This window comes from Pristis pectinata, chromosome X (assembly GCF_009764475.1).
Source record: "Pristis pectinata isolate sPriPec2 chromosome X, sPriPec2.1.pri, whole genome shotgun sequence".
Taxonomy (NCBI): Eukaryota; Metazoa; Chordata; class Chondrichthyes; order Rhinopristiformes; family Pristidae; genus Pristis; species Pristis pectinata.
In genome coordinates, this window is record NC_067450.1 from 12,510,650 (window position 1) to 12,526,958 (window position 16,309).

The 16,309-nt window shown below is 46.8% G+C and overlaps 1 protein-coding gene across 1 annotated transcript in view; it reads left to right on the forward strand.

The window, feature by feature from the left end:
- The window catches only part of LOC127566914 (ankyrin repeat domain-containing protein 33B-like), a 38,292-nt gene extending 32,047 nt beyond the window's left edge, over positions 1–6,245 (forward strand). The window contains exon 3 of the mRNA XM_052009434.1: positions 5,431–6,245. Coding sequence (XP_051865394.1) covers positions 5,431–6,245 — 815 coding nt within the window. The remainder of the gene's footprint in view (positions 1–5,430) is intronic.
- The last annotated feature ends 10,064 nt before the right edge of the window (positions 6,246–16,309 follow it).

Genomic DNA, 16,309 nt, shown 5'->3' on the forward strand with positions numbered 1-16,309 from the left:
ACTGCAGCATTAACAGCTCACAAAAGCACTGTTTTGCAGTACAAAATAACATCAAAATTGAATGACCAGGAACAAATCTAATTACCATGGATGCTGTGAAGATTTGCTTCTGAAGTAGCTTATGGTCCAGTATTAAAACAAACCCACTGAGGTTTGGGGTTGCTTTATTTCTGAAATAACCTTTACTATTGTGCTATGTTGTGACTTCTACTGTAACAGTAGCTTGTATTTATACCATTCCTTTCACATGGAAAGCATCCCAAGCTGCTTCATAGTTATGTTATCAACCAAACGTGGATACAAGCCACATATTAGACAGCATGCTCAAAGAGGTAAGTATTAAAGAGTATCTTAAAGGAGTCACAGCAATGCTTCTGTCCCTTCCTGAGATTAGGGTTTTGGCTGTCAATGGGAGGACAATTAAAATTGGAATTGCTTAAGGAGGCAGAGTTGCAGGAAACACAGAAGGTTGGTAAAGATAGAGGTTATGAAGAAGGGGCAGGGCCGTGGAGATCTGTAAGAAAAGTGACAATAACAGAAGAGCTGGAGTAAAGAATCTGAGAACATGGCAGCGTCACCAGGAAGGGGATGTGAGAGAGATGGTTGGTTCAGGAGTCTGATAGCAGTGGGGAAGAAGCTGTTCCTGAGTCCGGACGTCCGGGCTTTCAAGCTCCTGTATCTTCTCCCAGAAGGTAGGAGAGAGGAAAGGGAACGGCCAGGGTGACAGGCGTCCCTGACGATCCCGTCAGCCTTCCTGAAGCAACGCACGGTGAAGATGGACTGGATGGGAGGAGGTGACGAGCCTGTGATGGACTGGCCAGTGTTTACCGCTCTCTGTAGGTTCTGTCGGCCCAGAGCAGGGCAGTTGCCATACCAGGGCTGAGATGCAACCTGTCAGGATACTTTCTATAGCATGTCTGTAGAAGTTCGAGGGATTCCTCATGGACAAGCCAAATCTTCTCAGACACCTAAGAAAGTGAATACACTGATGTGCTTTCTTGATCACTGCACCAGTGTGAAGGGACCAGGTGAGGTTGTTGGTGACATGGATGTCGAGGAACCTGAAGCTGTCGACCATCTCTACAGCAGCTCAGTTGATGAGGACAGGGTTGTGTTCACCCCCCACTTCCTCAGGTCAACTACCAACTCTTTTGTCTTGTTGACATTAAGGGCAAGGCTGTTGTTCTGATACCACGACACAAGGTTCGTGATCTCTTTCCTGGACTCCGTCTCATCACTGTTGCTGATCCGGCCGATGACAGTGGTGTCATCCTTAAGGATGAGGTTGGCGCAGCACCTGGCCACACAGTTATGGGTGTACAGGGGGTAGAGCAGGGACTGAGGAGCACCAGTGTAGGGGGTCAGGGTGCATGGAATGATATGACCAATTCTAACTGACTGAGGTCTGCCGGTCAGGGAGTCCAGAAGCCAGTTGTAGATGGGAGCCCCAAGACCAAGGTCCAGGAGTTCGGAGGTGAGCTTATTCGGTATTATGGTGTTGATGGCTGAGTTGTAGTTAACGAGTGGCATCCTGACATAGGTATTCTTGTTGCCATGGTGATCCAGAGCTGAATGTAGCATAAGGGAGATGGCATCCTCCGTAGACCTATGGGTCCTGTATGCAAATTGCAGGGGGACTAGATTGTCCAGGCAAGAAAGCATTTATCTGAAGTTATCCCAAAGCCCTATACAGCCAATGAACTGTAATTACAGTCAGCCTGTGAAAAAAATTCAGTGCTCTCTCACAACGGCAATGTAATATTGACCAGATCCTCTGTTATATTAATTTTCCTTACAGGATATATATACTGATCATCACACAGGAGAGAACTTCTCTGCTCTTCTTCAAAGTAGTGAGAAGAGATAGGACCTCAGTTTAACATCTTATCCAAACAGCAATACTCCTGACAGTGCAGCACTTTCTCGGACTGCACAGGAGTATCAGAAGTCTGGAGTGGGACTTGAACCCATAACCTTACAATTTAGGGTCAAGCATTGCCACCCACCAAGCCACAGGTAATGCCGCAGTACAGTTCTAAAAATGCCTCAGAAGAAATTGGATTGAACAGAAAACTAGAAATCATGAAGATAACATTTCTGAGCCTGGATCTTGATGAGATATTTGACCTTTTCAATCACAGTTTGGTTTGGTTGACTTCCATCAAAAATATAATTGCAATTAGTTCTGTCAGACAGGGAAAAAAAAGTGATTAAGAGATCCACTGCAGATAATTCAGACAAAAGTGTTCAAATGCTTCAAACAAAATCCAATTTTATTAGAGTTGAATAATTAGCTTGTAATGTTGGATTTATATCATGTAGTCTACATTTAATGACTTTAGGGATAAGTTTCAGATATTCCCTGCGATTCATCACACTGAGTGGATTAATCAGCCTGGGTGGAATGGCTGACTGGTGCACTGGAAGGAGCGGATACTAATTAAATTGGTAAACTGGTAAATTGGTAAATTGGTTTATTATTGTCACATGTACTGAGCTGCAGTAAAAAACTTTGTTTTGCATGCCATCCAGACGGATCATTTCGTCACATCAGTACATTGAGGTAGTACAAGGGAAAACAATAACAGAGTGCAGAATAAAGTGTTACAGTTACAGAGAAAGTGCAGTGCAGGCAGACAATAAGATGAGACGGTAGATTGTGAGGTCAAGAGTCCATCTTCTCGACAGAAGCTGTCCTTGAGCCTGGTGGTACGCGTTTTCAGGCTTTTGTATCTTCTGCCCGATTGGAGGAGGGAGAAGAGAGAATGACTGGGGTGGGGGGGGGGTCTTTGATCATGTTGGAAGGGAGACTGGTTTACGTGATGCGCTGGGCTGTGTCCACAACTCTCTGCAGTTCCTTGCGGTCCTGGGCAGAGCAGTTGCCGTACCGAGCCGTGATGCATCCGGATCGGATGCTTTGTGTAATGTGTTGCTACTGTAGAAATCAGGGTGATATTGTGTAGTCTGGTCAACTGGGTCATGCTGAGCAGGACAGAATATACAAATGAAAGTAAAAAAAGGGGTTGAGGAATGTGAGGGGTTGAGGACTGTGTCCACAACTCTCTGCAGTTTCTTGCGGTCCCGGGCAGAGCAGTTGCCGTACCAAGCTGCGATGCATCCAGGTAGGATGCTTTCTATGGTGCATCTGTAAAAGCTGGTGAGGGTCAATGGGGACATGCCAAATTTCTTTAGCGTCCTGAGGAAGTAGAGGCGCTGGTGAGCTTTCTTGGCCGTCGTGTCTACATAGTTGGACCAGAATAGCCTACTGGTGATTTTCACTTCTAGGAACTTGAAGCTCTCAACCCTCTTGACCTCAGCGCAGTTGATGTAAACAGGAGCATGTGCACCGCCCCACTTCCTGAAGTCAATGACCAGCTCTTTTGTTTCATTCACATTGAGGGAAAGGTTGTTTTCATGACACCATGTCACTAAGCTCTCTATCTCCTTCTTGTACTCCGACTCATCACTGTCTGAGATACGGCCCACTACGGTGGTGTCACCTGCAAACCTGTAGGTGGAGTTAGAGCAGAATCTGGCCATGCAGTCGTGAGTGTATAGGGAGTAGAGTAGAGGGCTGAGGACGCAGCCTTGTGTGGCACCAGTGTTGAGAATAATCGTGCTGGAGGTGTTGCTGCCTGTCCTCACTGATTGCGGTCTGTTGGTCAGGAAGTCAAGGATCCAGTTGCAGAGGGAGGTGTTAGTCCCAGGTTTTACTCATTTGCATAATTATGCAATGGCAGCAAATTTTCATACAAGTTGAGTTTATTGTCATAGTTTCAGGTTGAAGACCCTTCATCAGATGAACCAGTTCTGATGAACGGTCTTTGACCTGAAACATTAACTCTGTTTCTCCCTCCACAGACGCTGCCTGACCTGCTGAGTGTTTCCAGCATTGTCTGTTTGATTTTCAGATTTCCAGCATCCACAGTATTTTGCCCATGTGTTTGCTCTTGCTCATCTCTGTGAAAGCATCAGTGGGTTTAGTCCTCAGCCTTATAAACCAGGGTAGATCCCTGGCATCTTCTGAGCCAGCTGTTTGCAGCCAAGACCATGGCTAGAGTCATACAGCACAGAGACAGGCCCTTTGGCCCAACTTGTCCATGCTGACTGTGTTGCCCAGTGAGCTGGTCCCATCTGCCTGCATTTGTGCCATAGCCCTCTAAACCTCTCCTATCCATGGACTTATCTAGATGGCTTTTAAATGTTGATGATGTGCCCGCCTCAACCATTATTTCTGACAGCTCGTTCCAAATATGCACCACCCTTTGTATGAAGAAACTGCCCCTGATGTCCCTTTTAAATCTCTCCTCTCTGACCTTTAACCTATGCCCTCTTGTTTTTAGCACCCCCTCCCTGGGGGAAAAGACTATGTGCTTTCACCCTGTCTATGCCCCTCATGATTTTTTACACCTCTGTCAGTTCACCCCTCAATCTAGTATGGTCCAGGGAATAAAGTCCTAGTCTGTGCAACCTCTCCTTGTAACTCAGGCACCTAAATCCAAGCAACATCCTGGTAAATCTTTTCTGCACTCTTTCTAGTTTAATGATATCTTTCCTATAGCAGGGTGACCAAAACTGTGCACAATACTCCAAGTGCGGTCTCACCAACGTCTTATATAACTTCCCAACTCCTGTACTCAATACCCTGGCTGATGAAGGCCAACGTGCCAAACACCTTCTTCACCACCCTGTCTACCTGTGATGCCAATTTCACTGAACTATCCGCTTTCACTCCTAGGTTCCTCTGTTCTGCAACACTCCCCAGGGCCCTACGGTTCGCTGTATCAGTCCTACCATGGTTTGATCTCCCAGAATGCAATACCTCACTAACTGGTCCAATTTAAAATTAGCCAGTGTTCCTCCTCCTGGTTGCCTTTCTATTGCCTCTGTTGGAATATTTGCCCGTGTGGCTGGAGAAGGGAAACAGGACTCCTCTTGGCTGTGAAAGGATACAAGACTGGTTTTAGTTGTGACTGCATGCACAAATAGGCAAACCACATGATTAATGGTTGACGAATTTCACCCACAAGTGGAAAAAAATTTAAAATAATGACGCAGTTCCCGTAACTGAATGGGAATGAACTATTTTCAAAAGTGTATGTAAGATTTGGTCAACGTGCAGACATAGCTTCATAGCTTCATTGGAGGCACCAGTTGCAAAGTCTTCCATTAAGCTTGAAAAAACGTTCTATCATCAATTACTGGCCTAGAGTACAGAAGAATTCCTGTAAACTGCCACTTCCTATTGTGTAGGCTATCCATGGGGAAGTAATCAGAATTATCATGGATAATTGATTCTACCTTTCTTTGAAGTGTTGTCATGCCATGATATGATCTCAAGGACTCACTGTTGATTCCCAATGGGCTCACTTGAATGTTAATCTGGTGCATTGAGGTTGTTTTGCATGGTTCATTGTTTGCTTTCACCAGGGGCAGATGTGAAGGCCTCTCAAGGCAGGACTGCACAAGATTGGGCACTGTCTGCCGGGAGGGTCGAAACCTCTCCCCAAATCAAGTGGCTGCTGGAGCAGCCCTGTGTAGAGCAAGTTGCAGTTGGCTATGTCCCGGGAAGCCCAGCTCACAAAGAACCGTCTGTAAGAGCGAAGGCGCCAAATTTTCAGTCGGAGAAGATTACCAATCAACTGAAGTCCATGTTGAGGATAAAAGATCCATTCAATCCTCAAGAGGGTGGTGTTCTGGAGCACATGGTGAGGGTAACCGCCAATCCCTCCAGTCCATTCATTGCCACCACCTGCATGAACATTTGTCCAGCGAGTATCCCAAATGTTAGGAAGCACCGAGGTGCAACGCCCAAAATAATGAGGCGTTTCTCTCTGACGCAGGAGTCTGCATCCCTTCTACAAAGCGAGCACGCGAAAGAATCTGTTGGAGTCATAACCCCTTCCGTCAACTCTGAGGAGAGAAATGGAGCAAAGCCAAAGCAGGGGTCCCGGCCGATCAACTCTAGAGCTGCTGGGGTTGATCCGATCGACTTTCTCTCCTTGCAGTTACCTATCAGGAATTGTGCTGTTGCCACTGGCTGTATTCCCAAGATTGAGCTCATCAGCGCTTCACCCCTCACACGTAAAAGAGAAAAAAAGCAATTGCCAAGGAACAAGAATTTACTCCCCCTCCCAAAATGGAAGTACAAGCAAATGAGGGAAGAGAGAAAGGCAGCCAAGAACCGGAAAGAACAACTGATGGAAAAGAATAAGAGAGCATGCAAGTTCAGCACCAGCGTGTGAAGAGAAGACTCCCTGCTGAAGGAACCCAACATTTATCAAGCACTTTGTGAACTTTGTGAAATGGCAAATCATTCTCTTGGCTTTTTCAACATTTGATATAACACTGATACAATCACTGATTGTCACTATCCCTAGTGAAGTTAAATGTGTCTCAATACAAGAAATATAATACGCTACCAAATGCATAGCTTAATATACTTACCGTAACAAGTGCAGCCTCAATCATAGTCAAAGCACTATGATGCTGGAGGAACTCAGCAGGCCAGGCAGCATCCGTGGAGAAAAGCAGGCGGTCAACGTTTCAGGTCAGGGCCCTTCTTCAGGACTCAGCTGAGTTCCTTCAGCATTGTAGTGTTTTTCATCTAAATTCCAGCATCTGCAGTCCTTTACTTCTTTTGTCAAGCCAAAGAGATGGGATCAAAGGTTTTTCCATCTTTGTGCAGGAGGCAAAGACAATGGTCTGTCCAATCATTGTGGCTACAAGTCTAGCCGAAGCCTCCATACAAACTCTTGCTGTGTGTGATGGAGGATGGGTTGCAGACAGGATGGGTTCACTCCTCACCTTAGTGAACACATAAAGTTACACAAAAAGATTTGGGGATGGGCCAAGGTAGAAATATAGCACTGATGGCAGAAAATGCAGTTCTGGGGTCTAAATCTGAAGCCATGAGGCTCATTGGGATAGATTTTCAACATCCCCTGGCCCTAGCAGGTCAGTTTTACACAACAAGGGATGCTGTTCCAGTACAGAAGTTGGAACTCAAGCTGAACATGTTTGCTTGAGGTTTCTCTTCAATGTGAATGTGTTATGAGTGTTCCTCAATGTGGAGCAGCAAGTTTGATAAGAATGTATCAGTGCTGCACTTTAAAAGTTGTGCAACTGGATGCCCAGGAGATGACACCGGCACTTAGTCATTGCTCTTCCCCCAGACTGGTGGGTCATGGCCAAAGCAATGGGAAGGCAGTGCTGGGATGCTGGCTGTCAACCAGTCAGGCCAACATACACAAGGCTCGGGTGCCAACCTCGACTGAGCCTTGAACTTGGAGCCTACTCATTCCCAGTGAGAGGATCGCACTGATTTCTCAGCCTGAGACTACACTTAGCTTCACCACAGGCTAATAGAAGGCCAGTGAAGGGTAGGAATATGGCGGAGGTGAGTGGGTGGTTGTTGAGGGGGGCTGTGGATAGGAGACCATTGAACAGCCTGAGGTTCTGTCATTTGTTCCTCTTCAATGATCCCCGACGGAAAGTGAGGTACATTGAATAGCTTTAGGCTTGGCCGTGAACCTCACTCTAAGGATTTACATGGGTAGAAAACCATGTGGGAGCAGTGGAGAGAGTGAGGCAGAGAGAGTGCATTGTATTTTTGATGCTGCAGATTTTTAACTTATAATTAATCATTATTTTGAGTGGTGTGGCAACAAGCAACAGCAAAAGCAGCAGATTTTATCAAACGCATTAATATATTAAAGGTATTGTGTATAATTGTGTTAGAATGGATAGTGAAGGTGTTTTATTCTGAGATTCATTGTTGATCAGAATTCATCGCTTTACTTCTGTGAATGTGTGTATTTTGCATATCTGTGTGTTATCCGGATGAATAACGCGGACAATAAAAACAAGACTAATCACAGGCAAATGGTCCCAAAACTGTGAATCAGTAGTTTGTCCAAGATAGATTTGGAATACAGAACATATTTGATCATTCACTCTATAATGATCTTCTCCACCTACACAAAATCAAAAAAACTACAAATGCTGTAAGTCTGAAATAAAATCAGTCCAAGTCCATAGCTCCCTGAAAGTGGCCACACAAGTAGGTACAGTGGTAAAGAAGGCATGTGTCATGCTTGCCTTCATTGGTTGGGGCATTGAGTATAAGAGTAAAGAAGTCATGCTGCAAACTTTGGTCAGGCTGCTCTTGGAGTATTGTGTTTATTCCTGGTCGCCCCATTACAGGAAGGATGTGGAGGCTTTGCAGAGGGTGCAGAAGAGGTTTACCAGGATGCTGCCTGGATTAGAGGGGATGAGCTATAAGTGTTGGACAAACTTGGGTTGTTTTCTCTGGGGCGTGGGAGGCTGAGGGGAGACCTGACAGAGATTTATAAAATTACGAGAGGCATAGATAGGGTAGACAGTCAGAATCTTTTCCCCAGAGTAGAAATGTCAAATACTAGAGGACATGCATTCAAGGTGAGAGGGGGAAAGTTCAAAGGAGATGTGTGGTGCGTTCTTTTACACAGAGAGGTGTGGGTGCCTGGAACGGGCTGCCGGGGCGGTGGTGGAAGCAGATACAATAGTAGCGTTTAAGAGGCTTTTAGACAGACACATGAATGTGCAGGGAGTGGAGGGATATGGGATCATGTGCAGGCAGAAGAGATTTAGTTTAATTTTGACATTGTGTCTGGCACAGACATGGTGGGTGAAGGGCCTGTTCCTGTGCTGTACTGTTCTATGTTCTAAAGTGTTGGAAATACTCAGCAGGTCAGGCAGCATCTATGGAGAGAGAAAATAAATCAACAAATTATTATTTATTCCTTTTATTTACTTCAGTTTGCGCACCTTTACCAAATCTTCCCAGCCACCTTTAAGGAGAACAACCCTAGGTTTTCCAGTCTCTCCATGTAACTGCAGCCCCTCATCCTTCAATCATTTCTTTCCTACACCTTTTCCCAGACCTTTACATCATTCCTGCAACAAGATGTCCATATTTGGACACCGTGGTCTGAATCATAATCAGGGTATTCCAGGCTTTACTTCCCAACCTCCCGGCATGGATGCTGGTCCCACTCTGGTTAAGATGCAGTCCGTGCTGCTTGTGCAGATCCCACCTTCCCCAGAAACCGTCCCAATGATCCAGGGACCTAAAGCCCACCCCCTGCACCATCCCTTCAGCCACACGTTCATCTGAACTATCCTTCTATTCCTGTACTCACCAACTCCTGGCACTGAAAGCAATCCAGTGATTACAACCTTTGAGATCCTGCTCCTTAAACAGCTACTAGCTCCCTAAACTCATGGTGCAGGATCACATCCCTTCTCCTACTGATGTCATTGGTACCTACGTGTACCACGACCTCTGGCTCTCCACCCTCCCCCCCTCAGAATGTCCTGCAGCCGCTCCAAGACATCCTTGACCCAAACACCAGAGAGGCAACATACCAACCTGGATGAAAAACACGACGATGCTGGAGGAACTCAGCAGGCCGGGCAGCATCCGTGGAGAAAAGCAGGCTGTCAACGTTTCGGGTCAGGACCCTTCCTCAGGACTGAAGATAGGAAAAGGGGAAGCCCAATATATAGGAGGGAAAAGCAGAGCAGTGATAGGTGGACAAAAGAGGGGAGGTGGGGTGGGCACAGGGCGGTGATAGGTAGATGCAGGTCAGAGACAGTGACGGGCAGGTGCGGGGGAGGAGGGGAGAGCAGATCCACCGGGGGATGGGTCAAAGGGAAGGAGAGAGAGGGGAAAAAGGTAGAAAAAAAGAGGCTGGGAAAGGGAAGAAAAGAAGAAGCATCGTTGGGGGGGTGGGGGTGGGGGGTGAGTTCCTCCAGCATCGTCGTGTTTTTCATCTAGATTCCAGCGTCTGCACTCCTTTGTTTCTCTCGTATACCAACCTGGAGTCTCTTTTGTGTCCATAGAAATGCCTGTCTGACCTCCTTATGATAGAATTCCCCAGCACTACCGCTCTCCCAGTCCTGTTCCCCTCCTCCTCTACAGCAGCACCCACTGTGGCACCACAAACTGGGCTGTTGCTGCTCTTCTCCCCTGGAAGACCATCTCCCCAACAATATCCAACTTGGTGTACCTGTTAGAGAGAGGAATGACCACTGGGGACTCCTGCATTGCCTAACTGCCCATCCTGGTGGCCACCAACCTCCTGTCTTTCTGTACCTGCGGAGTGACCAGCTCACTAAACGCAATATTTACTTCAATCTCCATAGAACCATAGAACCATAGAACACTACAGCACAGAAAACAGGCTATCCGGCCCTTCTAGTCTGTGCCGAAACATTATTCCGCTAGTCCCATTGACCTGCACCCAGTCCATAACCTTCCAGACCTCTCCCATCCATGTATCTATCCAATTTATTCTTAATACTTAAGAGTGAGCCCACATTTACCACGTCAGATGGCAGCCCATTCCACACACCCACCACTCTCTGAGTGAAGAAGTTCCCCCTAATGTTCCCCCTAAACCTTTCCCCTTTCACCCTAAAGCCATGTCCTCTCGTACTTCTCTCTCTAGGTGGAAAGAGCCTACTCTCATTTACTCTGTCTATGCCCCTCATAATTTTGTAAACCTCCATCAAATCTCCCCTCATTCTTCTGCGCTCCAAGGAATAAAGTCCTAACCTGTTCAATCTTTCCCTGTAACTCAACTCCTGAAGACTCGGCAACATTCTAGTAAATCTCCTCTGCACTCTTTCAATCTTACTGACATCCTTCCTATAGTTAGGTGACCAGAACTGCACACAGTACTCCAAATTTGACCTCACCAATGACTTATACAACCTCACCATAACATCCCAACTCCTATACTCAATACTTTGATTTATGAATGCCAAAATCCCAGATGCTCCACAGTGAGTCCATCCAGAGCTCCAACTGCTCGAAGCCGTCTGCCAGGAACTGGACACTTCCTGCCGGTGTAGCCATCAGGGGCATTGGAAATGTCCCCGATCTCCCACATCCCGTGAAAGGAACATACTGTTACCCTAACCTTCCAGTTCCCATGACTACTCCCTTCGACTTAACACCGTATCAGGTCGGAAAAAGTGTAAGAAATGTTGGCACACATTAGTGTGGATAAATCCCCAGAGCCTGATGGGATCTATCCCAGGATGCTAAGGAAAGCAAGGGAGGAGATTGCCAGGGCTCTGACAGAGATTTTTCCATTTTTGTTAACCACAAGTGAAAAGCCAGAAGACTGGAGGATAGCTGATGTTGTCCCCTTGTTCAAAAAGGGCAGTAGGGATAAGCCTGGAACTACAAGCCAGTGAGCCTTACACCAGTGGTCGGGAAGTTGTTGAAGATTCTGAGGGACAGAATTTATGTTCACTTGGAAAGGCAGGGACTGATTAGGAGGAACCAGCACAGTTTTGTGCAGGGGATATCATGTCTCACAAACCTGATTCAGTTTTTTGAGGAGGGAACTAAAAAAATTGATGAAAGTAGCATGGTTGATGTGGTTTACAGGGACTGAATCGCTTTTGACAAGGTCCCACATGGTGGGCTGGTCCTGAAGGTTAAGGCACATGGGATCCGAGGCGTGTTGGCAAACCGGATCCAGAATTGGTTTGGTGATAGGAGGCAGAGTTAGTGGTGGAGGGGTATTCTTCCGACTGGAAGTCTGTGACCGGTGGTGCACCGCAGGGATCGGGGCTGGGACCTTTGTTGCTTGTAATGTATATGGATGAGAATGTAGGTGGTCTAATTGTAAGTTTGCAGCTAATTTGAAAATTGGTGGAGTTGTAGAAAGTGAAGAAGGTTGTCTAAGGATTCAGCAGGAATAGATCAGCTGGAAAGTTGGGCAGAGCGGTAGTAAGTGGAATTTAATGCAGACCAGTGTGAGGTGATGCACTTTGGGCAAATTCTGGTAGGACATATAGAGCAAATGGCAGGGACCTTAGGAGTGTTGATGTACAGAGGGACTTTGGGGTGCAAGTCCATAGCTCCCTGAAAGTGGTGATGCTGGCCGATAGGGTAGTGAAGAAGGCATTTAGTATGCTTGCATTCATAGGCCGAGGCATTGAGTACAAGAGTTGAGATGTCATGTTGCAGCTGTACAAGCATTGGGTTGTCATGGTTCCGAGTGCCAGCCCTCGATTCAGCCCCATTGACGGTGCCTCGTCGTGCAGCACATGGATTCCATGCACCACTAATCGCATAATGACAACCACCTGAGCCCCATCAGGAGACTAGCATAAGAGCCCTGGTTTCACCAGCACTAGTTGCCAGAGTATTGGTCAACCTTTGGGTATACTTTGGCTCCTGGCTGCTTAGAGTCTTTAACTTGAGCAGTCCTGGTTTCACTGTTCCTCTTAAGATATCCTGTTTTTGTGTTGGGACCCTCACCTCAGAGCCCAGAGCTCTGGTTGCTGCCTGTGTTTGGTTCTGAGGAAGCATCCTGACTCCAGTCTTGTACCAGTGTGCTGCATTTGGGTTCTCTGTGAGCTTGCTCTTTGCTTGACACTGTGATGTGGGTTAGACAACACTGAGTATAGTGTATGGTTCTGGTCACTGCATTACAGGAAGGATGTGGTAGCAATAGAGAGTGCAGGAGAGATTCACTGGGATGTTGCCTGGAACAGAGGGCTGTAGTTATGACTGGGGTTGTTCTCAATGGAATGTAGAGGGCTGAGGGGTGACCTTGGAGAAGTTAATTAAAATCAAGATGGGCTAGATAGACTTCCCCCAGGGCAGGGGAGTCTAAAACTAGAAGGCACAAGTTTAAAATGAAAGAAATTGCAAGGAGATCTGTGAGGCAAGTTTCACCACAGAGGGTTATGGGTATATGGAATGAACTGCCAGAGGAGGTGGGTACAGTTACAATGTTAAAAAGGCATTTGGACAGGTACTTGGATAGAAAAGGCAGAGAGGGATACAGGCCAAGGATAGAGGGATGTGGGAAATGGGATTAGTCTTGATATGCATCATGGTTAGCATGGACAAAGTGGGCTGGAAGGGCTGGTTTCTGTGTTGTATGATACTACAATTTACCCTATCTCTGTACCTCATAATTTTGTATCCCTCTCAGGACCCGCCTCAGCCCCTCCACTCCAGGGAGAACAGACCCAGCCTGTATAGTCTCTTCCCCATAACTGAAACACTCCATCCCAGGCAACACCCTGGGGAGTCCCCTCTACAATGCAGTCATCATCTTCCTGTAGTGTGGTGACCAGAACTGCACACTGCTCCAGCTTGGCCAAACCAGCATTTTATAAAGTTTGTACCATGACCTCCCTGCTCCTATGCTTTGTGCAACAGCTAATGATGCCACAGCTAAGGTGGCCTTATTAACCACCTTATCTACCTGTGCTGCCACCTTCAGGGATCCTTGAACTTGTACAGTGATGGAGAAAGATTGTGGCGGTGTGAAGTGTGGTGGGATCCAGGTGTTCTGTGCATAAAATGCAGAATGTCAGCAGGTAGTTCTGATGGCAAACGACTGGCAATGGGGTTGGAGTTTAGACATGGGAAGTAATGATTATGATTGTACAGGGTGTTGGTGAGACCACACCTGGAGTACTGAGCACAGTTGTGGTCCCCTTATCTAAGCAAGGATGCACGGGCATTGGAGGCAGTCCTGACTGGATTCACTGGGCTAATTCCTGGGATGAGGGGGCTGTCCTATCACCAACAGCTGAAGACAGTAGATCTGTATTCTTTGGGGTTTAGATGAAAGGTGATTTTATTGAAACTTATAAGACCCTGAGGGGGCTTGACAAAGTAAAAAGATTCCCAAGCAAGGGGATATAGCTACAAGTTTTGGGGATGGCCATTTAAAACTGAGGTGCAAGGGAATTCCTTCTTGCAGAGGGTGGTGGATCTCTGGAATTCTCAACCTCGAGGGTTGTGGAGGCTAAATCATTGGAGATGTTTAAAGAGAGAGAATGTATATTTTTGAAAGATTGGGGAATTGAGAGCTGTGGGGAACTGGCACAAAAGAAGAGATGAGGCCTGGGGCAGATCCACCATGTTCATATTGAATGGTGGGGCAGGCTTGAGGGGCCAAGTGGCCTACTTCTGCTCCTATTTTCTCAGAGTCATACAGCACAGAAACAAGCCCTTTGGCCCAACTGATCCATGCCGACAAAGTTGCTGAACTGAGCTAGTCCCATTTGCCCACGTTTGGCCCATCCCCCTCTCCAATCCATGTACCTGTCCAAATGTCTTTTAAATGTTGTTATTGTACCTGCCTCAACCACTTCTTCTGGCAGCTAGTCCCATATACTGTATGCGCCACCCTCTGTGTGCAGAAGTTGCCCTTCAGGTCCCCTTTATGTTCTTATGCATAAGGTCCCTCTGTTCTTCAATACTTTCTTGGGCCCTACCATTGATCGTGTGTGTCCTACCCTTACTGGTCCTCCTAAAATGCATTATCTCACACCTATCAGGAGAGGTAGTGGCTAGGAGTTTGTACGTTCTCCCCATGTCTGCGTGGGTTTCCTCTGGGTGCTCCAGTTCCCTCCCACATTCCAAAGACGTACGGATTAGGAAGTTGTGGGCGTGCTATGTTGGCGCCGGAAGCATGGCGACACTTGCGGGCTGCCCCCAGAACACTCTACGCAAAAGATGTATTTCACTGTGTGTTTCGATGTACATGTGACTAATAAAGAAATCTTATCTTATCGTATAATTTCCATCTGCCATTGTTCTGCTCACCTTATCAACGGATCACCAGCATTCTGGAGCCTAAGACGATCCTCCTCACTGTCCACAACATCATCAATTTTACTGCCATCATAATCATCAACTTACTAATCATAGCTCCAGCATTCATAGTCAAATCAGTAATGTACACAACAAGCAGTGAGGGTCCTGACACTAATCCCTGTGGTACACCACCGGTCGCAGGCCTCCAATTACAAAAACAGCCCTCCACCATCTGCCTCCTTTGCCAACTTTGGATCCGACTTGCTTTGGATCCAATGGGCTCTCGTCTTTCGGGCCAGTTTCCCATGCGGGACCTTGTCAAAGGCCTTACTGAAGTCCATGAAGGAGTGTGGAGTGGTCACTTCCACCACTGTGGTCATTGACGTATCATCTGCAACAAGTAGAATGGTGAAGATGAGGTCAAGTAGGTTTATCCTTCATATTGGTTCACTTGCTGCCTGCTACAGACCCAGTTTGGCAACTATGTCCTTCTGCGTTTGGTCAGCTCAGTCAGTGCTGGTGCTATCAAGCCACTCTTGGTGATGGACATTGAAGTACATTCTGTGCCCTTGGTATTCTCAGTGCTTCTTCCAAATGATGTTCAGCATGGAGCATTGATTCATCTGCTGAGGAAAGAAAGGTGGCAGTCAGGAGATCCTTAAGTGCAGGGTCCGTATCATGTTGAGGCTGGTGTACCTGAAAGATAGAAGGTACCTAATGAGACTTGACTTTAATAAAACCTAATTGTTTCGGGTGTGCTCATTGTTGGTCATTTCCAGGATTACGTGGATAATTTCCCCGACAATGGTGCAAAAGGAATTTTGCATGAGGTTGTGACATTTTGATGTTCAACCCTGACCCCTGGGGATCTGAGAGGCAAGTTATTTTCTCCACAGAGAGTGGTTGAGATCTGGAACACACTGCCAGAGGTGGTGGTGGAATCAGATACAATTACTACATTTAGGAGGCATTTAGGTATGGAAGGATACGGTCCTAGTGTGAGCAGATAGAATTAGTATAGAGAGGCAAAAGGGTCATGGTCCGGATGGCCTATTTCTGTACTGTGCGACTCTATGACATGGACGTTGTGTCAGATGCCTCAGCATGATCCATGCTGGGAACTTCTTGGTCCAATGTCCAGAGTGATGCAAATCAACTCAGAAATAGTTGTGATCACATTGTTCTCCGGGGAAGTCTATTTTCAGTTAAGAAGCACTTATGCAAAAGTGCGACACGGGTTGAAGTTCTGGCCCTACAGGTCTCCTTTTCTCTCTTTCATGGTGATCTCCACATGGTAACGCTGACTGATTTTTTGTCTGGTTGCCTGGTAAACCCTTTTGCCTCTCGAACGATGCTTGTTGTTCCATTTTTGTTGGTTCTGAACTTAGGCAGCAGAGGTTTCCCCTCCCCACAAGCTTCCAGCCACCGATCGGATCCTGGTGCTAGCTTCCACTCCGATGTCTATTCCCACTCCCTGACACGGACGCTCTATTAGATCCGTCATTGGCTGTCCGGGATCTGGAGGAAGATGTCAACTGACAGAGGGAAGACTGCAGGTACACTTACACCTCCAGCGCCTGTTACAGTGCACAGGAGACCCAGGGGCCCGAGAATCAAGATCCCAACACACTGACCTGGCTCCGTCTGAGGGGATCTGTGTTCACCATCTCCATCTCCCAAGGGAGA